This window comes from Solanum verrucosum, unplaced genomic scaffold (assembly GCF_900185275.1).
Source record: "Solanum verrucosum unplaced genomic scaffold, falcon-dt-bn FXZP01000278.1, whole genome shotgun sequence".
Taxonomy (NCBI): domain Eukaryota; kingdom Viridiplantae; phylum Streptophyta; class Magnoliopsida; order Solanales; family Solanaceae; genus Solanum; species Solanum verrucosum.
The window spans coordinates 631398-657327 of record NW_026020332.1 but is presented as its reverse complement, the minus strand read 5'-3'; the positions used below and the strand labels follow the sequence as shown (position 1 = coordinate 657327).

General features: G+C 31.1%; 1 protein-coding gene and 1 pseudogene across 3 annotated transcripts in view; one reads left to right on the top strand and one right to left on the bottom strand.

Moving 5' to 3' along the window:
* The first annotated feature begins 20 nt into the window (after nucleotides 1-20).
* LOC125836342 (probable LRR receptor-like serine/threonine-protein kinase At1g53430) lies at nucleotides 21-3803 on the top strand (annotated as a pseudogene).
* Nucleotides 3804-4170: 367 nt separating this feature from the next.
* LOC125836627 (probable LRR receptor-like serine/threonine-protein kinase At1g07650) overlaps nucleotides 4171-25930 on the bottom strand; it is a 42313-nt gene continuing 20553 nt past the window's right edge. Inside the window, exons 20-24 of one of the 3 annotated variants that reach the window (XM_049515824.1) lie at nucleotides 6385-6503; nucleotides 5751-5961; nucleotides 5353-5590; nucleotides 4677-4827; nucleotides 4171-4602 (exon numbers count right to left, since the gene is read on the bottom strand). In XM_049515824.1, coding sequence (XP_049371781.1) covers nucleotides 4315-4602; nucleotides 4677-4827; nucleotides 5353-5590; nucleotides 5751-5961; nucleotides 6385-6503 — 1007 coding nt within the window. In that variant the 3' untranslated portion in view covers nucleotides 4171-4314. The remainder of the gene's footprint in view (nucleotides 4603-4676; nucleotides 4828-5352; nucleotides 5591-5750; nucleotides 5962-6384; nucleotides 6504-25930) is intronic. The other 2 variants (XM_049515823.1, XM_049515821.1) reach the window with 2 other exon arrangements.

Genomic DNA, 25930 nt, shown 5'->3' with positions numbered 1-25930 from the left:
TAGGCTGCTAGCCTTACGAAATGGCCTTTCCATTTCAGGAACTATTTTCCAGGCTGCTCAAGTACTTCGTGAGTGTTAAAATTCATTTCTTATTTGTATCTTTTCTTTTCCTCCTAGAGAAGACTAGTGTTGCATTCTGATCGTATGTTTATATATGTAGGCCGCACATAAAAGATAGATGTGACGATTATTGCCATAATAATCTAAAATGTAAGTCATTTTTTACCAAGCTGTAGTATTCCTAATGTTTTCTCGGCTTCTGCTTATTATATTGTTTGTTACTCTACTTTTTTTCTCAATTAAAAGTAGGTAGTTTTCTCTCACGTACGCAGATGATGAATTGTTTATCAACTGTGGTGGGAAGGAAGTTACTGTAAATGGCAATCACTACTCTGCTGATCAGAACCCCAACGGATCATCAACATTTTCTCGCGATGAAAAAGGAGGTTGGGGTTATAGTAGCATGGGTCTTACCGAGAGTTTGGATAAGCGACCTGAATCATTAATAATCAAGGATACATGTAATCTTTCCAATACTGCAGCACGTTTGGTTGAAACAGCCCGTGTAGCCCTGATCTCTCTCAAGTACTATGGATTTTGTTTCTCCAATGGAAACTACACAGTCAAACTATATTTTGCTGAGATAGGCTCAAGTAAAAAACAAGCCTATCCCATCACACCTAAACGATTTTTTGATATTGACATCCAGGTAATATCTAGGAATGACGCAAGTCATTTTCTATATAAAGTTTTCCATAAGAAAGTCATTAACTTTCTTAAAAAAGTTTTCCATGAGGAAGTCATTTCTAGAAAAATATTTCCAAGATCAATTTATGGTATTAGGTTAAATATCCAAAATGATAAATTTATGGTGTTTGGTTACTAAAAAAGGCTTAGTTATCAAGAAAAACAAACATTTTCCATCAAAAGATAGAAAAAGACTTCCTTCACTTGTGGATGGAAGTCATTTTCCTTATATAACTTTCTCAATTTTTACTTGCTTCAAGTAACACTTGGACATTATTCTTAAAAAAAATTTTACTCAAAGTTGTGTCAAAACATTCCCCTATATATTATCATTGATCTATAAAGAGTGTTCGGTGTGGCAATTTTCCATTGAAAATAATTTCCTGAAAAATGTTTTCCGGTACAGGATTGGTGAGTGAAAAATGCATTTCAAAAAAAAAAAAAATTATATACAAAAATTGATTGAAACAGTAACAAATGGGAGAGTGTTTTGATGAAAATTTTGAGTACTAAAGATTAATTAGGATGTGTAACTTATTGGAGCCAGTAATATTAAGTTAAAAAGTTCTATAGAAAATTGACTTCTGTCCGTAAGTGAGGGAAGTCCTATTTCTCATTTTGAAGGGAAATGTTTTCTACCTTCTGGTTACCAAACAACAGAATCCGTCATATCAAACACACCCTTAACATGTACATATTTTCCACTACAACCAAACACCATAAACTATTTTTTCCAGAAAAATATTTGTCATGGAGAACTACTTCTGTTATACCAAATAGAATTGTAAAGGTATCATATTTGTAGTTCTTCTTTGAAAAGCTGTCATTGTAGGGGGAGAATGTACGGAAGAACTACAATATAGAAGCAGAAAAAGTGAATGATGATGGGGATAAAATGGTGGAACATAATACTTCTATAAAATCCTGTCTTGAAATTCACTTGTACTGGTCTGGCAATGGCTCAGACAACTACGGTCCCCTCATTTCAACTATTTCTGTAACCAAAGGTATGTTTTCTTTATCTGGTCTACTGTCAGTCATATTCTTCAGTGTCCTTTCTAAGACAACAATACTTTGATGGTAGTTCGTGTACAACCACCACCAAAACACCATCCGAAACTGTCTCCTGCGCTTAAGGCTGTGATAGCAGTATCATCACTGTTTTTTCTTGCTCTACTTTTGCTTTTACTAAGGAAATTGGGCTATCTTGGCGGAAAAAGATCATCAGGTTAGACGCAGTTATATATGGAGTTTGGTTTGGTTATTATTTCAATATAAATTTGTATAACTCACTAAAATAAAATTCTGTTTGTTTCTTTTGTGAAATGCTAACACATATCAAAAGAACTACAAGCAACTGAATTGTTCCCGGGAGGAGTTTACACCTTTCGTCAAATAAAAGATGCCACTCAGAACTTCAATGTTGTGAACAAATTGGGTGAAGGAGGTTTTGGACCTGTTTTTAAGGTTAGTATTTGTTGGATTTTTAGCATTCTGTTTATTCATCATATCAATCCCCCGACCCTGGATTGAGCTGCTGCTTATGTAAGCGTATAGTTACGGCCTTGGTGCTTTTTTTTCTGAAGGAATTTTATGTACTTTATCTGTCACTGCTGCACATAACATATGAAGAGCCCCTAATCATGTTCACGTTTTCATGCCAATTCTAAATAATGGGGGAGTGTCTCTCATCAATACAGGGCGTGCTCCCTGATGGGACTACAATTGCAGTTAAACAGCTATCAGGAAAATCAAAGCAAGGAATACGTGAGTTTGTAAATGAAATTGGCACGATTTCAGCTCTGCAACATCCGAATCTTGTGAAGTTAATGGGATGTTGTGCAGAAGACAACGAGCTCCTACTCATTTACGAATACATGGAAAATAATTCTCTTGACCATGCATTATTCGGTAATGATAGCAAGGCTCATATGTTTTGACAAAAAATTCTGAAGTAGTTAATAAAATAATGAAATTGCTTGTGCAGGTCCAGAGGAAATTAAATCGAGACTAAATTGGTCGACGAGGGTCAAAATTATCCTCGGGATAGCCAAAGGATTAACTTATTTGCACGAAGAGTCCAAATTGAAGATTATCCACAGGGACATTAAGCCCACAAACATACTCTTGGACAAGGAGTTGAATGCAAAAATAACTGATTTTGGATACGCAAAGCTTAATGAAGGGGAACATACTCATGTCATCACACGAATTGCTGGAACAACGTAATTTGATAATCCTGCTAATCCTCCTCCACCCTGTTACCTTAAAGCTTATGCTACACATATATTTTCTTTCGGATAAGTGTATTTGTTCTCATTGGAAGTTCTTTTATAGGGGATATATGGCACCAGAATATGCAATGCGCGGCTACTTAACATCAAAAGCAGACGTTTACAGCTTTGGGGTTGTTACACTTGAAATTGTGAGCGGGAGAAACAGTGCTAGTTGCAGGCCAAGTGATCAGACAGTTTACCTTCTTGATTCGGTAAAGCCTCAAACAAGAAGTTTTCAATTTCATTCATTGATGCACATGCCTAATAAACAGTTGCCATTGTCTTTTTACTTGAATGAGTTTGCTAATTTGATCGATGTCTGCTGGTTCGATTGCAGGCTTACGTGTTGCAAGAGCAGGGAAATTTGATGGATCTAGTTGATCCAAAACTTGGAACAGATTATTCTTGGACAGAAGCTAATTCCATTCTGGAATTAGCAATGATGTGCACTAATCCATCACCAACTCTCAGGCCAACCATGTCTGAGGTAGTGAAAGTTATTGAAGGAAAAACTAAAATCAAGACCACATCTTCAACAGTCCGGCGTTCAACAGACGAGATTGCATTGACAAAGGCCATGGCTGCACTCTCTCTGCCTTCTCCATCTGAAAGCTATTCTACAGCAGGGCCATCAGAAGCTACTCCTCCCTTATCTAACAGCAACAATATTACCAATGAAATTTGAATCCAACGTCTCCCATTTATGAATATTTCCCAGATGATTACTGTACTTAGACAATGAAAATCAAGGAGGCAATGATGCTTCAGCATGAGTTTGAACTTCTTTTGTTCTTGTTTTGAATAAGGAAACTTTTGGTCCGACATATCAGTATAAGATTTTCATTTTAGTAACCGTGTACATTGTCGATGGTCATCAAGATTGTACCAGATGATTGATTTATGCTTTACCACTGAATTCATTGCCTAATTACGTTAGGCTTTGGGCCTATTAGTAGCCTTGTTGTTCACTCTTTCTCAGTGACTATATAGTAACATACTATCACTTGCTTTACCCATGGATGTTTTCCAGACATTAGTATTAGTAGTAGAGGTTTACCATTTGCTTGGAATAGCGTCTCCTCCAAAGTAGTATCTATATAGGCTATTCACGTATTTTGAACACTTTCTATCAGTTCAAGGAAACTTTTTACCTCACATCACATATATAGTCCTAAAATAATATGTTACTCTTTGTTTCACAATATTGATCTGACTGTGAATTTATTTAACCCGATTCAGATGTAGTGGAAGAGCACTCTCTTCTTATAGTGTTGGATGAATGAGTAAGTGCTTAACTTTCGCTCAAGCTCCGCATCTCGTCATACTTGTCTCTTAACCCTTGAAACTTGAGTTCATCATCATCATCATGGGATCTTGATTCCAAGCTAAACTCAGGAAGGTCAAGATGATCTTCAAGAATGCTGACTACTGCAGACATGGTTGGTCTAAGTGCTGGAGATGTATTGGTACATAGCAGAGCTACGTTTATCATCCTTAGAGCCTCATCCTTCTTGAAATCTGAACTCAATGTTTCATCTACTAGTTCCATCAGTTTTCCTTCCCTTTTTAGAACAAGGGCCTGAACAAAATGCAAAGATACTAGTTCAAAAGTTTGGAACATAGGAATTGATATCAGGGACAATGATTTGTTACCCAATCTAGAAGGCAAACAAATTTCTCATTGGGGCGATATTTCATATTGTTCTTCCCAGCAACAATCTCTAACGCAACAACTCCAAAGCTGTAGACATCTGCTTTGTAGGTTAAGTAGCCCCATAGTGCATATTCAGGTGCCATATATCCTCTGCAGAACAGAGTAAAACTTTAGATTCATGCTTGATGTTTCAGTATATGAAGAATGGCTGATTGTGATGAGATACAAATTAAGTTCATTGGAAGAAACTTTAAGATTTGAAGGGATACAGAGGCCAGAAACCATTTCTATCACTCAAATTGAAGTAATGCAATCAACACCAGAAATATGATCAAGCTTCCAAATGAGCCTTCTTTGAGGGAAGCCAAGCGATTATGTTCTAGTCCTTGTAACTTCACCACCCTTTTTGGTTAAGAATATGTAAACTATTGCAAGTTACCTTGTATAAGATATCGAAAATGCAAGAAAGAGAGAATGTAAGGGTTCTAGCAATCTTAAATGTATATATGCTGCATGGATGAAAACAACATACGGACGTACATCAATCAGTTTACGCTGCAACGTTCTGGTGCCGTTGCAGAAATTTATGAAATGTAGAATTAACCCTACTGTGCCTTTCTTACTCAACGAACACAAAACATAAACATGAATAAAAGAACTTGTCAGAAAACTCACATGGTTCCAGCAATTCTAGTGCTGATATGTGTTTTATCCTCATCGTCAAGTTTGGCCAGACCAAAGTCAGAGATCTTTGGGTTTAGTTCCTTGTCAAGAAGTACATTTGTTGCTTTGATGTCCCTATGAACAATTTTTAATGACGATTCCTCGTGTAGAAAAGCTAAGCCTTTTGCTATCCCAATGCAGATTTTTTGCCTTGTTGGCCAGTCTATTTGGAGATGATGTTCTTCTGGACCTGCATTTTAATGAGAACTAAGAATCTATGCATACCTTCTCTCATTTTGAACTCTTTCATGAATTGCGAACGAGCAATATTTCTTCTTATTTCATTAAGCTTATTTTCTGTTTGACTTGTAAGTTGTAACTGAAAACAATGAGCAAGGATAGTAAATTACCAAATAAAGCACGGGCGAGGCTATTGTTCTCCAAGTACTCATACACCAATAGAAGTTGATTTCCCTCAGCACAACATCCATATAGTTTGACAAGATTTGGGTGCTGTAAACTAGAGATCATACCTATCTCATTCACAAACTCGCGGTTCCCTTGTTTTGATTTGGATGAAAGCTGCTTAACAGCAATGACCGTACCATCCAGTAGTGTACCCTGCTAATTAATTAAAAACAAAGAAGAAATAAACAGGTCATGGCTGTCTATACATGCATAACATCCACTTCTAGATGTTGTAGCTAAACGAAAAAGGGTCAAGGTAAATGGTTGTAGTGTGCCCTGCAGTGGACGGAGGACCTACAGTTTTGTAGATGGTTTCAATTGAACCCATCTTTTTTTATTTTTACTGTAGTAATATGTGAAAAAACTTTAAAATTATACTTCATCCGTTTCAATTTGTTTGTCTTACTTTCCTTTTTGGTCAATTTCAAAAAGAATATCTTCCCTTTTTTGGCAACTCTTTAAAATCTTGGATTTTCCTCTCCTTGCATGTGTATGTAAATGACTGCATGGGATGAGGCATTGGTATGTGGAGAGAGAAAGAGCAGAAAGCTTTTGAGTGATCAGATTGAGATGCACCTTGTAGACGGAGCCAAAACCACCTTCCCCAATTTTATTTGCAGCATCAAAGTTGTTTGTCGCGGCTTTGATTTGTCTGATGGTAAATACACCAGTCAGTAGATCCAGTCCTCTTAATTCTGTACATATACAGGAAAAAAACAAACATTTAAAATGTGTACACTTCCATATAATCATGTACTTGTATGAAATGCGCATCTCCATAATGTTCTTGTTTTCAAAATCCATCATTTTATTTTGATAATAACTTTTCAGGAAATCAACTATGGTAAGACACAAAATAGGCTGGTCATCTGTAGCATCACCTTCTTCCTTTGATATCCTGTTTCTGCTTCTCCTCCAAGCAACAAAGAATATTGTAAAAAGGAGAACTAATGAGGACGCCACTGCTCCAGCAATGATGTAAACCATCTTTTTGTGATTTGAAGAGGGCTTGGAATCTATGATATAGAAAAAGGAAGAGGAAGAGCGTAAAATGTACGTACATTTGTTTTTATACTTATAATCTTAGATGAAGTCTTTTCTCTGCGAATAATTCACTTGTGGAAACAATTTCATCATGTAAAAGGCCACCAAGGTAATATAATAGAATAAAGTGTCTAAGAGAAATTAATAAGTGAACCAAAGGGTAATAGTAGTGTTACTAGCTTCAAAAGAGATGGCAGAAACTAAAGGGCCATAGCTTCCTCTTCTAGGGACAGCTGTTGTTCCTTTCCCAGCATACTGAAAGCGCACTTCTAGAATGCCATCTTCTACAACTGCATTGAACTTTCTTGTCAAAGGTTTATCAACGCCTCCAGCAGCAGTTGTAATGTCGAAATCTTTGAGCTCCCTCTCACCCTGCATCCAGTTAAATTGTTAGCAAACTGCACCTAAACCTTGACTCAATAATACTCAGATTAATATTTAATTGACCTGAACATAGATATCAAACATCCGTTTTCCGAGACTCTGGAAAGATCGGTTATCTCTTATAACAATCTCTGCAAAGTGTAGTGTCACAGTGTAGTTTCCATTTGCTAAACAACGTCCATAGTAAGTTAGAGATAAAGCTGAGAGCCGAGCAGCCGTGTATAGTTCACTGTTAATTCCCTTAATGGAAGATACATTAGTTGCCTTGTACTCGTTCAATGCTATGGGACGATCCCAGAAGTCCCCGGTGTTGCTGGATCCCCAGCTCTCTTTCAAGTAAACAAACTTTGCAGCACCTGCGGAATCTTCATCTGATTCGTAAGTGATGTCCCCTATTGTCACACTCTCTCCACCACAGTTTATGTGCACCGAAGACCAATCTGCATAAAATAAAAACAAATTATCTAACTTTGCCTCTATGTAACATGACAGACACAATATGAAATGAAATTCAAGTTCCCTCTTTCTCCATTATCAACAAGAATTTGATGTACTATATATATTAAAAAATAAAAATGTACTGTATCATATCATCATATTACTAAAAGTGAGAGCAAAAAAAATTGAAAATTAAAATACCAAAATATCCCTATAAAGTTAAGTTACTACAATAATAATGACATCAATAAAGAAATAAATTATTCCCTTATAAACTCTAAAAACTAAATTATTAATTTATTTTGATGTACAAAAAAATTAAATGATAAATAGATAATAATCACTATGATAAATTAATTATGCAATTATATCTCTTCTACTTCTTTTCGTTTTCATATTAGCCTCATTTTATCTCTATACTAAACAAAAAATATTACAAAATATCTAATTAATTAAATAATAAATACTAATTGGATCATATTATTATATTAAATAATAAAAGTGAGAAGATTTTAAAATATTACAAATTCATATATTTATCCAATAGTTACCTCATTTTTTTAGCAGTTGCTTTATTTACTTATAAATAATAAATAATTATCCCTTAAATATCTTAGGAAGAGTCTGAAAAATATCCCAACTTTGGTCGGATTTGTTGTTGCAATACTAAACTTTCATAAGGACTTATTACCTCCTAGACTATTTAATACAATACTTTTTACCCCCTAAACTATTTAATAGTGTATTTTAAAGGTATATATGTGCACACGTGTACACATTACTATTTATAATTTTGCATTATTTTATATGTTCACGTGGGCAAATATATATGTTTAAAATACTGTATTAAATAGTCTAGGGAGGTAATAGGTCCTCATGAAAGTTTAGTATCGCAACAACAAATCCAACCAAAATTGAGTATTTTTCAGACCATTATCCCAATATCTTGTGTAACAGCATATCATTAATCCTCCCGATTCTTTATTAGTAACTTTTATGAGTGACCTTTTCCTCTTCTCCGTATAATAACAGATCCTTCCCCTCTGCCCCACGTTTTCTTTCTTTTTTTTAAGTGTTTTTTCTTCCTTTTTTTTGGTGAATAATCTTTTTATTTTATTTTTTTATTTTTTTTTATTTGCTTTAAATAGTTACTTTCATAACTCATATCTAATTATTTATTCAATTGATATTCTTAATATTTATAACTCTCATGCTTTTCGTATTCATAACCTCAAATTATTTAATTTAAAATTTTAAGATATCTTTTGGTATTCCTTTATTTTTCTTTATATAATTCATCTTGTTTATTTCATGGCATCCTTACCCAAAAGCGTCCTTTTCATTAGAATAGTGAAACACTTATCACTATTATTTATTTGACTCATATTTTAGTTTGACATGATGAAGAAGTCTCTTAAATTTTGATTGGTTATGGGAGCAGCGTAGCTAAGAATTTGAAAAATTATGTACAAATTCTAAATATTTCTTTTTTCCATTTATATTTTCATGATTAAAGTCTTGAGAAGGATATGTATGTTTTTATTTTGTTTTCTTTGTTTATTTTTTCTGTCTTCTCTCCATTAGACTTATTTAATTTAGTTTTCTATTAACTTTTGATTGTTGTAAGTTTTTTTTATGCTCAAATTAATCATTTGTAACTCATTCTTTACGAACTACTAACCAAAGTTCAAATCATACATGTTTTAATAGAAGTTTAATCGTTTTAACAGATCTATAAAAATTTACATGGGAAGTTGAATTATTATTTTACCCCTAAAGTTAAAATCATTTTAACAGATCTATAAAAAATTACATGGGAAGTTGAATCATTATTTTACCCCTACATTAATTTTTTTTTTATAAAATAACTAATTAATTAAATATTAAATTATAATCATATCATATTATTATTATATTAATATTAAATGAAAAGTGTTAAATCAAAAGTTAAAAGACAAAGAAATTGTTAGACATTTTTACCCTTTTAATAACTAAATTAGTTACATTTTTTCTTGGTAATGATTTTTTATTTATCTCTTTTAATTTATTCGATATATATATATATATATATATATATATATATATATATATATATATTCCTCATTTGCCGTTCTTTGTCCCATTTAACTCAAATCAATACATAGAATTTTAAAAGTCACTATTAAACTCACGCACAGTCCCTTAATTGCAACTTTATATTTAAAAGGTCAAAACTCATCACTTATTTAAAGTTATAACTTTTGTATGCCCAATTAAAAAATCAGAAGGCTCATTAACTTGGTTGTTATTAGTTTTATTTCAAAGGTATTTAAGAAAAGAAACTTTTTAGTGTGGGTTATTTCACCAGCAAAGATTCTACACGCAAATACTTGCACTACACTTTTTTTCTTTTTTATTTATTAATTATTTATCTTCTTTATTTGCTTTAAATACTCACTTTCATAATTCATATCTAATTGCTTGTTCAATTGCTACTCTTAATAATAATATTCATAACTCTCATATTTTTCATATTTATAACCTTCAATATTTAATTTATAACTTTAAGATATCTTTGATATTCCTCCATTTTTATCTATATAAATTCATCATTTCATGAAACATCTACCTTCCTATGATTATCCTTTTTATTTTATAATTATAATAGAGAGACACGTGTATTATTATTGTGCTATTTGATTTATGTTTTAGTTTGACTCAATGAAGAGGACTCTTGAATCTTCATTAATTATGGGAGAAGATATCGACAACTCGAAAAATAATATACTGATTATGTATTTCTTTTCATTCATATTGCTATGATTAAAGTTTTAAAAATGATATATATGTTGTATTTTTTTCTTCTTTTTTTACGCTTTCTCTCCATTAGAATTCTATACTTTAATTTTCTATGAATTTCTAATTGTAGCAAGTCTACATTTTTATTTTAGCTCAAGTTAGTCATTTTTGACTTTATTGGACGTTTGCTAACTATTACTAACATTTCAAATTTATTGTTGATTCCTTAAAAGAAATTTAATTATAAATACTAATTAAAATACGTCACTCATTTGATTTTTTTTATCAAATTTTTAAAGATTAATTTATAATTATTGCATTTTATTACTCATTACACATGGGACACACGTGCAACGCACGTGCCCAGAGACTAGTTATATTATACTAAAAGTAGGAAGCTCTATAGTTGAAAGTTGAATTACAAAAATATCCCTAATCATATTAAAAATAACCACTTTGTCCTGATCATTTAACTAATGTATCAAACTTTTCATATTACAACATTTATATCCTTTGTCTTTTAAACTTCAATCAGTTAAATACTCTATACCCTTTTTATATTCTTTGCACTTTATAAAGTTACCACCCTGTCAAATTTCTTTATCATTTTATTCTTACTCCTCTTCTGTTAGACTACACAAAAAGCTATTACTATCACCCTCTTATTTGTTGAGTTTTCCCCAGCATAAGGTAATACTATTTTTTTCCCTTTGAACAAGTTCAGTTTCTGTTTACTGCTTAAATATGGCTTGTGTTTACGAAATAATGTGTATAGATAATATTTTTTATTTTATTTATTTCACACACTTTATATTTTTAGTTTGCTCCAAAAAATATCACTTTGGGAATAGCTACTGAACCAAATTCATAAGTATGTATATATTTCATGAGTCTGATTTTAAATCCTACTTTATTGGTTTCATTTAGTGTCATTTTTGGATGCTTTGTGGCCTCTCACTTCTAATTTAGTATAGATATTTATTTTTAAAACATTATTAGTATCATACCTAAAGTTGCTATCTTCGTGAAGAAATAGAATAACTCCCAAGCATGTATCTCATTTTGTTACATGACAAATGAATAATATTACATTACAACTATATTAATTAGCATGAGACACGTGTCCAGAAATTAGTTATACTAAAAGTGGGAAGAATCTAAGTCAAAAGTTGAATTACAAAAATACCCCTTAACTATTAATTTATTATCTTGAAATTATTTAAAATAGTTTTTTTATTTAATATTTATTTTGGGATTCATGAATTTTGACTCTTCGTATTATGGTAATTAGCACTCCTATGTCTAGCTAGACGTACAATTCAATACTCATTATTAAATAGTAAGTTATTATTAGCAAGAAAACAAGAAAAAAATCTACAATCTTTACATCTTTCACGTACTAATAGTGATGGTTTTTCGTAATGATAGTTGCTATGAATTTCTTAATAATTATCGTAATGATTTTCCATTACACATTTAATATTTTTAATTTTTTTTTTTACATATTTTATCCTTAGATTTTTACTCATACATTACATTTAAATGTTATAAATTATTTAATTAATTAAATATTACATAGTAAATAGCAAATCATCATATTAGTACACATAAATTTTATTACCACTAATTCTTCATTATGTAAATATACTCCCTGATTATATTTATTATGGTTTTACTCCTATCTCTCACCATAATCTCAAATGGATTAATCTCATATTCATGACAACTCATTGTGTTCCTCAATACTATCATATAAATAGTGACATTTGACACAATAATGTACACACTTAAACCAATTACAAAAAAAAAAATATATATCTATGCTCTCTTCTCTCGTCTCCTTTTATTTGTTTAGTTTAATTGTTATGTTTCTTGTTTGTTGTTATTGTACAAATTTTCTAATGTTGTGTTGTTGTTATTATTGAGAATTTACCATGATTTGTTGCTTTGTATACATTAGCCTAGCATATGGTATTTTAGTATCCTTATTTGAATATTGAATTTGTGCAATAGTTAGTTATTTTTACTTTATACACTTTTAGTCAATTTAATAATCAAATATATATTCTTTTAAAAAAAAGATATATGTCATTTGCAATACAAAATTTATATGAAGTATTTTGGGATAAACGTGCAATGCACGCTCCCAGATCTAGTATATATATAAGTGAAATTTATGAAAACAAAATCTTAGATAGAGAGAAAATGAATGAGTCTTGTAGAAAGATAAACTTACTCTTTGAACAAGGATGACTTGACAAGCATTTCCCAAGGTCTCTGCATCAAGTTGGAAAGAAGGGTCAGCAGGCAAAAACCAGTTGATAATTCTCTGAAGAGAAAAACTATGCATCAAGCGTCCTATAAGACAAGTTAAATAACTTACGACTTTTTTGTTGAGTTATAGCTTTTGAACAAGTTTCTGATAAGAAGAAGGAAATGTAGCTTAGAGATAACAACAGCTGGTGCCTCAGTAACAAAAAATGAGTTTCTGATAATTCATAAGGTTCAAGGATCATACACGGTATCCCGACAAGTAGTTGGCTCGGAGTTCTCGTTGAAGTTGTTGTAAGACAGATCTATATAACTGCAAATGGTACATAACAGAATCAACAAGCTAAGTGTGTTGCACAAAAAGAAATTCTTTTAGGGATACGATATGTGTATAGAATCTCAAGTTCTTGAGATAAAGAGAATCTAGCATTCTCATTGGAATAAAGAAAACCATGTTTATCAAAAGTAATTAACTTACTATTTGGCATCTCTCTGTTTTATCCAATCTTGAATCGGTCCAGTAAGTCTATTGCTTGTCAGGTACCTTGTGAAGCAAAAGATTTAATATCAATTTGAATAAAAAAACTTCAAATAAATGAATCAAGCTCTAATAACCTATAAAATGTCAGATACTAAAATTTCTTTGCAATAAACGTGTTTGAAGACTCAGCACATTGGCATCCACGTCTTAGGTTTAAATTCTATCATATGTCACTTACAAGTTCTGCAGGCGCTCCAGATCCGGGATCTGTCCTTCAAGCCTGTTGAAGCTTAGATCTCTGCCCCAAAACAATAACCATATTCAATCCAGAAACAATACTTTACCAACTTAATACCTATAGCATGAAGAATATTTTTAAGATAAAGTAATGAAAGAATTTCGGCATGCTGCTAACAAAACCATGTTTTAATGTCAAGTGAGCCAAGAAATTGCCGTTGATCTTCTAGACGGAAAGAATACAATCAATCAGCAAAAGAATATATATAGTAGAAACCATGCATAAACCTGTGCAACTAAAGGGTCACAAATGTTGGAGTTAATTACTCTAGAAGTGCTGTATCCTCTGAAAATAGAACTACAAGGATGTTAACATTTAATTAAGACTCAATTTCAATAACCCCTCCTTCTGTTTCCTAGTCTAAACACTGAGCAGAATTCGCGACAATAAAAGAGAAGGCCCACAAACATGGCATGCATGATTCTGTTAAAACAGCTGTGTATGGAAGGGAGAAAGATAACAAATTAGAGTGAAAGTAGGTGGCAAACTTACAGAATACTCAATTGAGTCATATTAGCTAGGTAAGAAGGAATCTCCCCAGATAAATTGCAATTCCTCAACATCCTGCAGTCACAAATTAGTTTCAGCAAAGAGAACTATGGAAAGTAATGGAACCATTAATGTATAAAAGCAAATTCAAGAGAATTACTTACAATTTATTTAGGCCGGTCATGTTCTCTAGTGGCGGAAATTTTGACGCACTTCCAGTCAAGTCACTGATTCTTCTGTAAAGACATCATATTAATATAAAATCCCAACCAAATAAAAGGGCACACCATAATAAGCAACAAAAGAAAGTATGCAACCTAGAAAACAACTCACAATTCCTTCATTTCAGTCAAGACAGAAATGCTTGGTGGTACAGGTCCTTCAAAACCTGAAGCTTGAATCTCTCTGTTAACCAAGCATGAAGTCTGATATAATTTAAAGTTAACTAGAAAATACTAGCTTATACGCATTAAATGGTGTGGAAATGCTCACAATTCCGTAAGGTTTTTCAAACTCTCAAAGCTAGGAAGTATTCCAGTGAAGTTGTTACCGCTCAGCCTACTGCATTGATGCCAAAAGGGAAAGAAGGAGAATTCAGAAAAACAATAGGACCTAGAGGACATTATATCGAAAGTATATTCAGTAGTACTTACAGTTCTGTTAATTTTGTGAGTTTATTGACTTCCTCGGGCAACTTACCTGTGAGATTATTATAACTGAGAATGCTGCCCAAAGCAAAAGGCAACTAATTGGTCAAGATATTCTAAAACCATTCATTTTTCATCTAAAGGAGGCTAGTTAGGAAGGCCTTACAGGGTCTGCAGATTAACCATGTTTCCGAGTTCTTTTGGAATAGTTCCATCAAACATGTTATTTTCCAAACTCCTGAAAGTTTTGCAGTCCAGCTCAATAATGTTAAAATAAAGACTACTTATCCTCATGAGTGTGGTGAAATCCAAGAGAACATACATATAAAGTAGTGTAGTCATGTTTCCCAAGTAATTAGGAATTGGCCCAGAGAGTCGATTCACCATAACAGACCTGAAAACCATGAATTATTGGATAGTTCAAATTAAAGGGACCTTTTGTATGTAATGTCTAAAATTTAAAGTGCAATTCAAGTGCAGCTCACATATATTCCAGTTTGATAGATGCCCATTCAGGGGGAATAGTACCACTCAAATAGTTGCGCGAGACATCACTGCAGGACAGATGTTGAACAATATATATCTCAGGCAAAGGATAATCATAATGATTAAAAAAAAAAAAAAAACTCCTAAGAGTTTGAAAGTACAGATCCAACTTCCAAGTCAGTTAAACAGTACATTCTCTTGAGGTAAGGTAACTTGACCAGGGAGGGAGGGAGAACACCTGCAAGATCTTGTCCTTTGAGTAATCTGTTAACATTATAAGAAGATATTAGAAGAAATCCTGTTTGCTTTACATTATCCAAATCTGAAGCAAAGGTTGTTATTAGTTCAAAATTTTCAGATCACCATGTGCTAATCAGACTGGTTCCAGAAAAATTGACTAAATCAAACATACTGATTAATCAAAAAAATGAAGTTATTAAATAGACAAAGAGAAATTCAGCTAGCTTTTCTTTTGAGGAATTTCTTAGTCAGCTGAACTTTCATGTAGCCAATTTTAATCTAGACATGTAGAAACCATATCCCATGACTAACACTGAATGGTTTCAATATTCTCATCATTAGGAAACTTATTGTTTATTGCAATGATATGCTCTCATAAGCCATTAAACAATGGTTTGACATATAGGAAGGAACATATATGGTGTGTTATAGTGTTCAGGGGTATAAAGGTAGGTGTTATGCTACTCATATCAGGTGTTCAATGTTTTCCTGATAGTAATAGTGAATAAGTACTGTTGGTTAAAGCAATTGATTAGGAATAAGAGTTTGGATTAATCTCCTTTTGGTGAAAAATATCTAGTGAAAAGGCTCAAATAGAACTTTGAGAAAATGCTTATTTATTTCATTCGTTAAAAGTTTGGCTCATTTATGTCATTGTCGTTTGAGAAAAAAGGCTCATCCATGCCTTTTTTTTTTAACTCTGGTTTTACCAAAACCATTGTTTATAAGAAACCAAACAATTTTTAACACTTTTCAATTATGATTCTTGAACAAATATACTCTTTGCTTCTTCTTTATCAAGAACATCAAGAAACGTATGAAGAACATCAAGAACCATCAAAATTTTAACTTCTTCAATTTTTCACGAAATCATCTCAAATTTCAAGAGTAGCCTCCCTCCGAGCTAGATACCAAAACTCAAAATCTTTTGAGCTCGAATTCAACTTAACTCAACAAGACTCATTGAAATTTCCTCAAAGTTTCAAAACTTAACAATATCCTTTAATGGCAGAATTTTCTCCACAACTCCAAATCACGTGAATATTGAACATAGACTCAAAAAACACTAGTGAACAAAGATCTAGGGTCAAAAACAACAACAAAAACACGAATCAAAACATATTTTCAGAATTTTGGGAATGATTTCCACTTTTTTAGAATATTTTTTTAAAATACGGGTGGATTTTTTCAACTCCACAAATGATTTTAGAATTTTGGTTATTCATTTTTAAAAAAAGATTAATGACATGACCGAAATTTGAGGTGATTTCGTAAGAATTGAACTTTGGAAGTTGATGTTCTTCCCTTCTTGAGGATTAAGAAGCAAAAATAGTACATTTAGGGGTCGTTTGGTAGAGTGTATAAGAATAATGCTGAATATGATGTATTAGTAATGCAAGCATTAGTAATGCTTGCATTATTTCTTATACATTGTTTGGTTTAATGTATTGGAAATAGCAAGCCTTGTATAAAGACTATTAAAAAAATATTTGTTTACAAAAATACCCCCACATTCTTTTACAAAAATAATAATAATAATAATAATAATTATTATAATTATAATTATAATTATAATAATAATAATTATTATTATTATTATTATTATTATTATTATTATTATTATTATTATTATTATTATTAGAGGGTAGTTTTGTCATTAGTTAATCTAATGCATGCATTAAAACCATTGCATTGCTAATACCTAGAAATCTATGGTATTAGCAATACACACCTTAATACACAATAGAGTGTATAACTAATGCAAGCATTAGTTATATATAGGTTGGAAAAGAGTACCAAACAAGGTACTAGTAATACACACTGCTAATGCATGCGTTATTTTTCCTAATACACTCTACCAAACGACCCCTTAATCTAAAAATCTAAATTGAAAAGTATTAAAAGTTGTTTGGAGTCTTGTTGAGGTAAAAATGGTTTTGCAAAATCAGAGTTAAGAAATAATGGTACGAATAAGCTTTTTCTCAAACAGTAATAGATGACATAAATAAACATTTTCTCAAACTTTTTCCCAAATATCTATTCTTTGAAAAGAATACTTCAAGAAATTGAAGGTGACTTAGAAAGCATTTTCCTAGTACCAAAAACACCCATAATGAAGAATTGAGATAATATCTAGATGGTAACTTACAACCTTAGTTGAGTGACCATCAAAAAGTTAAAGTGATTTTAAGGTTATAATAGAAAGTTGAGTGACTTTTTGATAGAAGAATCCTCAGTTGAGTTGAGTGACCATCAAAGAAATTGGGGGTAAATGAAAAAGAGCCAATGGAAGAAGCCTCACATGGTTTGTACATGACAGAAACTATCAGGGGTAGAGCAGATGCAGGTTACATTGTTGATATACTTCGATTTCTTGTCAGTTATTGGTGTAATCCAATCTGTGCTGCCATTACAAGGATTCACTTCAAAATCCCAGTCCTTTTTACCCAACTGCTCTGCTATTTCTTTCAGAGCATTCTCTGCAAAACCATAAAAGTAGTATACAGTTTCAAAATCTTATCAGCTTTAATGGAAACAGTGAAATCTTTATCATTGGGTTGCAACAACAACTCATAATCATGGATTTTATTTTTCGGTAAAGATTCAAACTTTATATGCGAAGAATGAGAAAGATTACTTTCTTGTTGAGGAAGACGACGACTGTAACCTTGTGCTTCAATGATTTGTACTAGAGAGCAGAGGACTAAGATAAGCAGAAAAGAAGAAATACTGAAATCATGTAATAATGCTGACATTTTCTTTAATGCTCCAACATGCAAAAGTTGCAAGTGAATATACAAAATGATATATATATATATATATAAAATTAACTTCTCTTCACTACAGTGGACAAAGAAAATTACTCTAAACAAATCTCGTGGCCTAAGGCAAAATCATATTAAGAGATCCTTAAATTTATTTTATAAAATTTATACATTAACAATAAAATCTATTTTCTACACAATAGATTAATCATTTAAGACAAAAAATATCAATTTTTACACAAAAAAAAGAAAGAAAGGAAGAAGAGTACAAAAAATAAAAGTGATGGATTATCGATGTTAAGCTTCAAAACTCAAATTGTAATTTTAATTTGGCTATCATCACAAATAAGAAAAAGAAAAGAACATACATAACTTAATAGTTGAAGTTTTGAGCATGGATACTAACAAAAATATCCAAATTTCAGATCAATTTAAATGATATAATTCTTTTTAAATGATATAATTCATTTCATTAAGTAGCACGTGAATATCTAAAACAAATTATAAAATTTTCATATAATATATTAAATTAAAAACGAAAAGGAAATTTGTGCATGAATATTTTTATGTTCACGTAGTCTAAGAAAAAATTGAAAAAAATTCATTATGTTATCAATATATATAACTTAGTTCCTATATAAAAAGGATAAAATTTAAAATTGGAAGTTAAAACAAATATATCAACTAATGAGTAAAAAGATTATGAGAATTTATGAACCTATTGGTAAAAAATATTCTCAAACAAATAATAATAAAAAATATACAATAACAATTTTATTTATATAAATTATATTAATATATAATCAAATTAATAATAATAATTTAAACAAATTTGGGGCCTTTAAATTTTTTAGGCCTAAGGCAATGGCCTCACTGGCCAAGCCTTAGAGCCGCCCCTGTCTACTGTACTATATTTTGGAATGTCCAGCAATATTTGCCCACTTTATGAAATTGGATTATTTTACACTTAGTTCTTGATTTACTCTCGTCATTAATTATAGTCATTTCTCTATTACACTTTTCAAGACATTATATTTATTATATTCAAAGGATAATATAGTAAAATTACTCTTTTATTTATAGTTTCTTAAGAAGTGTGCAAACTCAAACAAGTATTGTTGGACAAAGGGAGTATCATTTTTATAGTAATACTTATATTTTGAGCAACTTTCACATATTACAAATATAAAAAATCATATTTGTATGTTATAGTTATAGTTTGTATAATTGCGCTCCATAGCAAACTTTATGTTTGCTATGGAGCATCAGATTGTATAACTCTTTGGCAGGAGCTTCAGATTTGTATAATTTCACTGGTAGGCAATTTGTATAAATCGCTAGCAGCCTCTCATTTGTATAAATCGTTGGTAGCCTCTCAATTCAATTTTATGTGTTTGTATATCTGCATAAAATTTAAATTTGTATGCAATTGAATCGAATAAAATATTTGTATATCAAATCTCTCTCGCTCGCTCGCTTTATAGAACACAAATTATACATTGTAATTTGTATAATTTGTGTTTGTATAAAGCGAGACAGAGAGAAAGGCAAAAGAGAATTGGGTAGGGGAAGATCTGTATTTGTATAATTATAAGTGTATATGACGAAAATATATATATGTATTCGTATTTGTATATACAATTTTCTCTTGCTTTATACAAACACAAATGCATTTTATACATTTGTGTTTGTATAAAAGCGAGAGAGACAAGGGAGAGACTGCCGAGAGTGGCGAGCGAGAAACCTAGGGAGAAAGGCGAATGACAACTGTTTGCTACGGGTCACAATTAAATCAAACTGTGGTTATAAGATTTAATTTGAATTAATAGTTTGCTATTTTATACAATTTTCCCTTTTTAAAATTTTATTATTATGTTTTTACATTTAAAAGATTAATGATATTTCACCTTCTCTTTTCCTTTTTATTTTTTGAAAAAACATTCAAATATTTTTTATACAATTTTGAGTATTATTTAAATAAATTGGAGTACATATGATGGTATATTTGTTTTCAAATAATTTTTGTATTGTTGATTGAATGAACTTAGAAGAGAAAATATAGTCTGAAGTAAAAGAAGAACCTATCCACAAAAAAAATTCAAGACTTAGTAAGTTATGAATAATTATTTTATGAGATTAATTAGTCTAGATTTTAAAAAGAAAAAAAATACTAAAAAGCTACCATTGATGATTGTCTCAAATTGCTTTAATGGTGTTGATGGAGAACGAGGTGAAAATAATGATAAGAAAGCAGCGAAAGAATCCTTCTTATTTTTGGTAACCAAATAAGAATCCTAAATAAACTCCTATGTTTAAGTTATCATATAATACTTTTTTGTTATTTTTATTTAAATATTAATAATATGTGAATATATTAAGAGAAATGCATATTCAAAAATTATTTGGTTTAATTTATTTAGTGAACAAACAAATGAGATCTTACTTTTTTTTAATCTTTATTTAGCAGAACATGCAATCAGGACTTTACTTAATGTACCAGACCGACAATGCAATTAGAAAACTATTTTCTGCGATAACTGTAGTAGAACATTTTGTCATGTTATGAAATTGTATGTCTTTTCTTACGTACTATTTCTCCGGTTCACTTTATTTTTACTTGTTCACAAATTATTGTTAAGAAAAAACAAAATGAATGTATAGTCTTAATAGACTTGAAAAATGTTTAGTTTTTTCATTTTTTATTTTTTATTTTTTTTATCCTCCCAAGGAGCTCCCACCCCTTTTGCTTCCTTGGTGACTCAAACTTGCAACCTTCAGGTTGGAAGTGAGAGGTGCTTACCATCCGAGCAACTAAGAATAAATTTTATTTTGTTTTGTGTTGCTTTTCTTTTTGATATGATAAAGTGTAGAGGCGAAGCCAGATTTAGTTTATGGTTTTCGAACTAAACTTTTTTGTTTACTAGGTTTTGAATAATTTTCTTTTTCTATAATTAAATTAAACAAATTTTTTTAAAACTTAAATATAAAATTTGAGCTAAAATTGTATATTGAATCGTATCAAATCTGTAGCAATTATTGTGGCTCCTTATGTACTGATGTGAACACGTAAAAGTGAAAAATTTACAACTTCCAAGACTGTAAGTGACCATTCGAAACATTTAAAAAAAAAATTGAATATCATTGTTAAATATATTACTATTATTAATGAATAAATATAAATTATTAATAATAATTTAGAAGGGTCTTTAGGTAAATTAATTTTTATGTTTAGTATTTTTTCTAAAGTAAATGTTTTCCACAATAATTTGACCTACGAATGATGAAAATATTTTCAACCAAATACACCCGTACTGTGTAATGATTGATAGATAGACTGATTGATAGGGACTAAAAATGTTGTTAGATCAACGTAAGCCAAAAGAAATTAATTTTTCAAAAATAAAATAAAATCTTAGATTGATAATATATATTGCATAAATTTCCTTCTTCTTCATAGAATTGTCAACACATTATTAAAATTTGCAGAGATCTATCAGCATGCAATTTAGACGGGAGAATTAATATATTTAAATGAGTATTATATAATATATATCAACCATATAATCCAAATTAACCTTTATAAGTTCAAAACTAAAAAAAGATTTCATTGTGTTAAAAAATTTCGTTGAGTGCCTGAAGACTCAGAACCAAGGATTTACAGAGCTGTTCAGATTATTATATATTCAAATTCAAGGAATAATTTATGGAATTCAAACCACTATAAGTTCTTTTATGTTTTAAGTTATTTTTGAGTTAAAGTGTGGCTATATTCAAGAGGCTAGCAAGGCTAGAAAATGCACCTTAAGGAATTTTCTTAACCCTTTAATTATTAGACTAAACCTTTAACCCATGTCAATACTTGTATATTTATTTATTAAATCAAAATTTGACCTCTATATATATATAATGTAATTTTTCAGCGAAGGAGTTTCGCTGACACCCCTCGAGCATGGGTTGCTCCGCCCCTGATAAGACAGGATATCCCGATGAAACTTCAGGTTACCAAAGACATGACCTTAAATAGGAGGGTGTAGAGGACAAATATTCGGATAGAAGGTTAGTTGGTAATGTAGTGTTGTCTTGCCTAGTGGCTGGGGTATTGCCATGGTTATGGTACTAGGTGTATTATTGTAGTTTTTTTTAATCATTAATGTTTATTATTGTTTTCAATAATCTATTTATGCATATTGTTCATTGTGTTTCAATTATCACATTATATAATTGATGTTTTCGTCTCCTTTCAGATAGACTTTGCATTGTTTTCTTGTTACTTGCTATATTCTCTTCACTATCTCCTTTTTTGTACTTGTAGGGTCTTCGAAAACAACCGCTCTACCTTCACGAGCTAGTGGCAATTAGGTTTGCGCACATTTTACCTTCCAAATTTCATTGGGTATGTTGTTATTGTTATTTGTTATTATTGTTGTTGTTGTTATCAAAACGATCCTTAGTGTATGAAAAAAAAAAGTGATCATTTTAGTCCTAATTCATATATACCATGTAATTAATCAACATATATAGTACTTAATGTATGAAAAAATGGTCATTTTAGTCTTTCATTTATATTATGTAATCGAAATATATAGTCCTTAATGTTTTTTTTTTATCATTTTAGTCCTTAACCTTAAAGATAACAGTGCAAGTAAAAAATATGTTATGTTTAATACCAATAATTAAGTGCATGTGTTGACTATGTGAGATGAGCCTATGAGATGAAGTTAAAGTTTTGTTTAGACATGCAATTTTAATTTTAAAGTTCTTTTTTTTTGCTCATGAACATAAGAATTCCATAAGTTGTGAAAAATCCCTTAATGAAGTTTTTAACGACGTGCACGACGTTAAAAGATATCGCTCCCTTAGTAGCGATTTTGCCGTTTTGGTTTTAAAAAAAATTGGTATACCGTTAATGTTTTTTGGAGGAAAAAAGTTGTCCCTTTGGCTCCGAACTCCATAATAATTACTCCCTCTGTCTCAATTTATGTGACTTACTTTCCTTTTTAGTCAATTCCAAAAAGAATGACATATTTCTATATTAAGTAACAATTTAACTATAAAATATCTATTTTACCCTTAATGAAACGATAAACAGTCACACAAATTTCTATCATTCATTTTGGACCACAAGTTTTAAAAGTCTTCCTTTCTTTCTTAAACTTCGTGCCGAGTCAAACTACCTCACATAAAATGGAACGGAGAGAGTAATAAATACGAAATTTCCTGATTGGGAATTCAATGCACTATGAAAAGTCCACAACCGACAAGATTTGCTTTATGTGTGGAAAACTATTATAACAACTTTAATAATTAAAATGGGTAGAGAAAAAGTTAAATAATACTGACTAGCATTATTAGTTGAGACATGAACCCTATTAGCTTTAGATCAAAATAGACATCAGTAGACTTGAGACTTAGACTTTTCTCATAAATTATTACTTATGTTAGGCCCCAATCAATAATATCATTGGAAAATTATTAGTCCTTGTGGACCCTACTCTCTCCATCTCTCATAATCTATTACTTGTCCTTGTTTTAGTTTTTGACACATTCCTTGAAAAAATAATCGCTCCTAATAAGAAGAAAAAGTGTTTTTATTAATATATTCTTAACTAAATATCTCGAAAAAAAAATACTTATTTGATCTTCAATAATTTAATTACTATCACATAAATTAAAACGAAAACGGAAGGAGTTGTGTAAATGAAAGCAAGTTGTGTCGACAAGGATATTAATATAGTAGTACAATCATCATAAAAAGAAGAAATGGTAAATGCAGTAGTACTATATGTCATGTTAATTTGACAATGATATTTCTACGTAAAAAAATATTAAATTAAATCAGTAACGACTAACTGGAGCTGTACGTTGGATTATGCTCTAATCAAGATTTCTGGATGTTAATGGGGAAGATTAACCCATCGTTTTTTTTTTCTTTCCAACTTTAGCTTAACATCAAAATCCATACTTTCTACGTATTTTAAGATCATAAGTTTCATCAAAATTAAACAAACAAATTTAAATCGAGGAGAACTACTTGTAGCTCCAAAAAGAATCTGTTAGTGAAAAACTTACAAGATAATAAAAAATACAAGATACAATTGAAATAAAATGAAGAAACAGAAATCTCTTCAGGCTGAGGCGCGGATATCTCGCTCTCTTTAAGGAGATTCAAGCCCACTGCAGCAAATGTTTTCACCGATCCAGCAGTAGTCCTTCTTGACTTGTCCCCTCCAGGATACAACAGCCTATTCACAATATATAATTCAACAACCCTGGACAAGAGTTGAGTTCAAAGCTCCACAAAAAAGAACGCCTCCCTTCAACTAATAAGAACTCTCTTTTTGACAAACCTTATACACTCTATATTTTCTTGTTGTATTGTCTATTCCAAACCAAATGAAGACCACCACTATTTATACTAGAAGAAGTCTTCCTAGCCATGAATAGGAAGATAATGGTGTAGTAAATAGTGAATATAATGGTCTTAGGAGTTACATATGTTACAAAGAATAATGGGGAATAAAGAGTGAAGTAAAGTGGGCAACTAAAGGCCACCAACGTGCAAAGACTCAACGGACAAAAGGAAGATGCTACACAAAGACCATAACTTCCCAACGTTCTCTACAACATTAATCACTAATGAAGAATGACAATAAAGCCTAACTGACAGTAGATGAAAAGTCACATTAGGAGTGAGGATTGTAACTCCTAAAATGCATGCTACATGCTCACCTCACATAGTAAGTATAGATTCTGCCAAACGGACAGAGGTGCAAATTAATATAATAAAATATTAATATTAAAATGCTAACAAACCAACAGAATCATCCCCTCATATTAAACCCCAGATTTAGATATATATCTTCCTCAGATATGACAGCTAGCATTTTTTCTTGAGTGATATATACTGCCTTTTATATAACACATTTATTTTAAAATATAAGATTTTTCTATATTTGAAAATTATTTTATCGTAGCATCTCAATTTTACTCACATTAATGACTTGACTAGTTGGAACTCACCACTACTCATTTAAAATAAATAGATGTATGGAATTGTCATCCTCGTCACTGCGATATTTTGATACTTTGCATACATTTTGCTTAGGGAAAAGGGTTCAATTATGTTTTTGGTTTAAAAGTATCATTGCCGTTGATCAACCAGCTCAAAAATGTCTTATAACAAACCAAATAGCATTGTCTACTAACGGTGGCTCCAGAACAAAGAAAAAAAAGGATCAATTTGTCTTTGAACTATTTAAAATGGAACTACAAATTAAGGTACTATAGATTACTTTATAGAGTTACAAAAACTATTAGAGTAATCAAAGTCCATAATATTTCATATATCCAACAATAATTGTTCACTATTTATTTGACACAGAGCTTAAGAAACATAAATGATTGGGGTAATTTTTACCAAATCACCCTTAATTAATATAAGTCATTTAAATATTGAAAAATGAATACTCTCTTTGTCCAACGATAGTTGTCCACTATTGACTTGACACACATCTTAAGAAACAATTAATAATAGGGGTAATATTACTATATTAACGTTTGAATATATTACATTTAATACTTTGAGAAATGTATTAGATTTTAAAAAGTATTGCAACGGCCCAGCCCGCTAGTGATATTTTCCGATATGAGTCTAGGCCCGCACGACTTTAAAACGCGTCACTAGTTGGTAAGACCTGCTTACTTATATACCCAACATCTCTCCAGTGTTTTTGTCGATATGAGACATCTTGTTTTAAGTTGGAGCGTCACATGTATCCCTCTATGGACTCAACATCCTCGC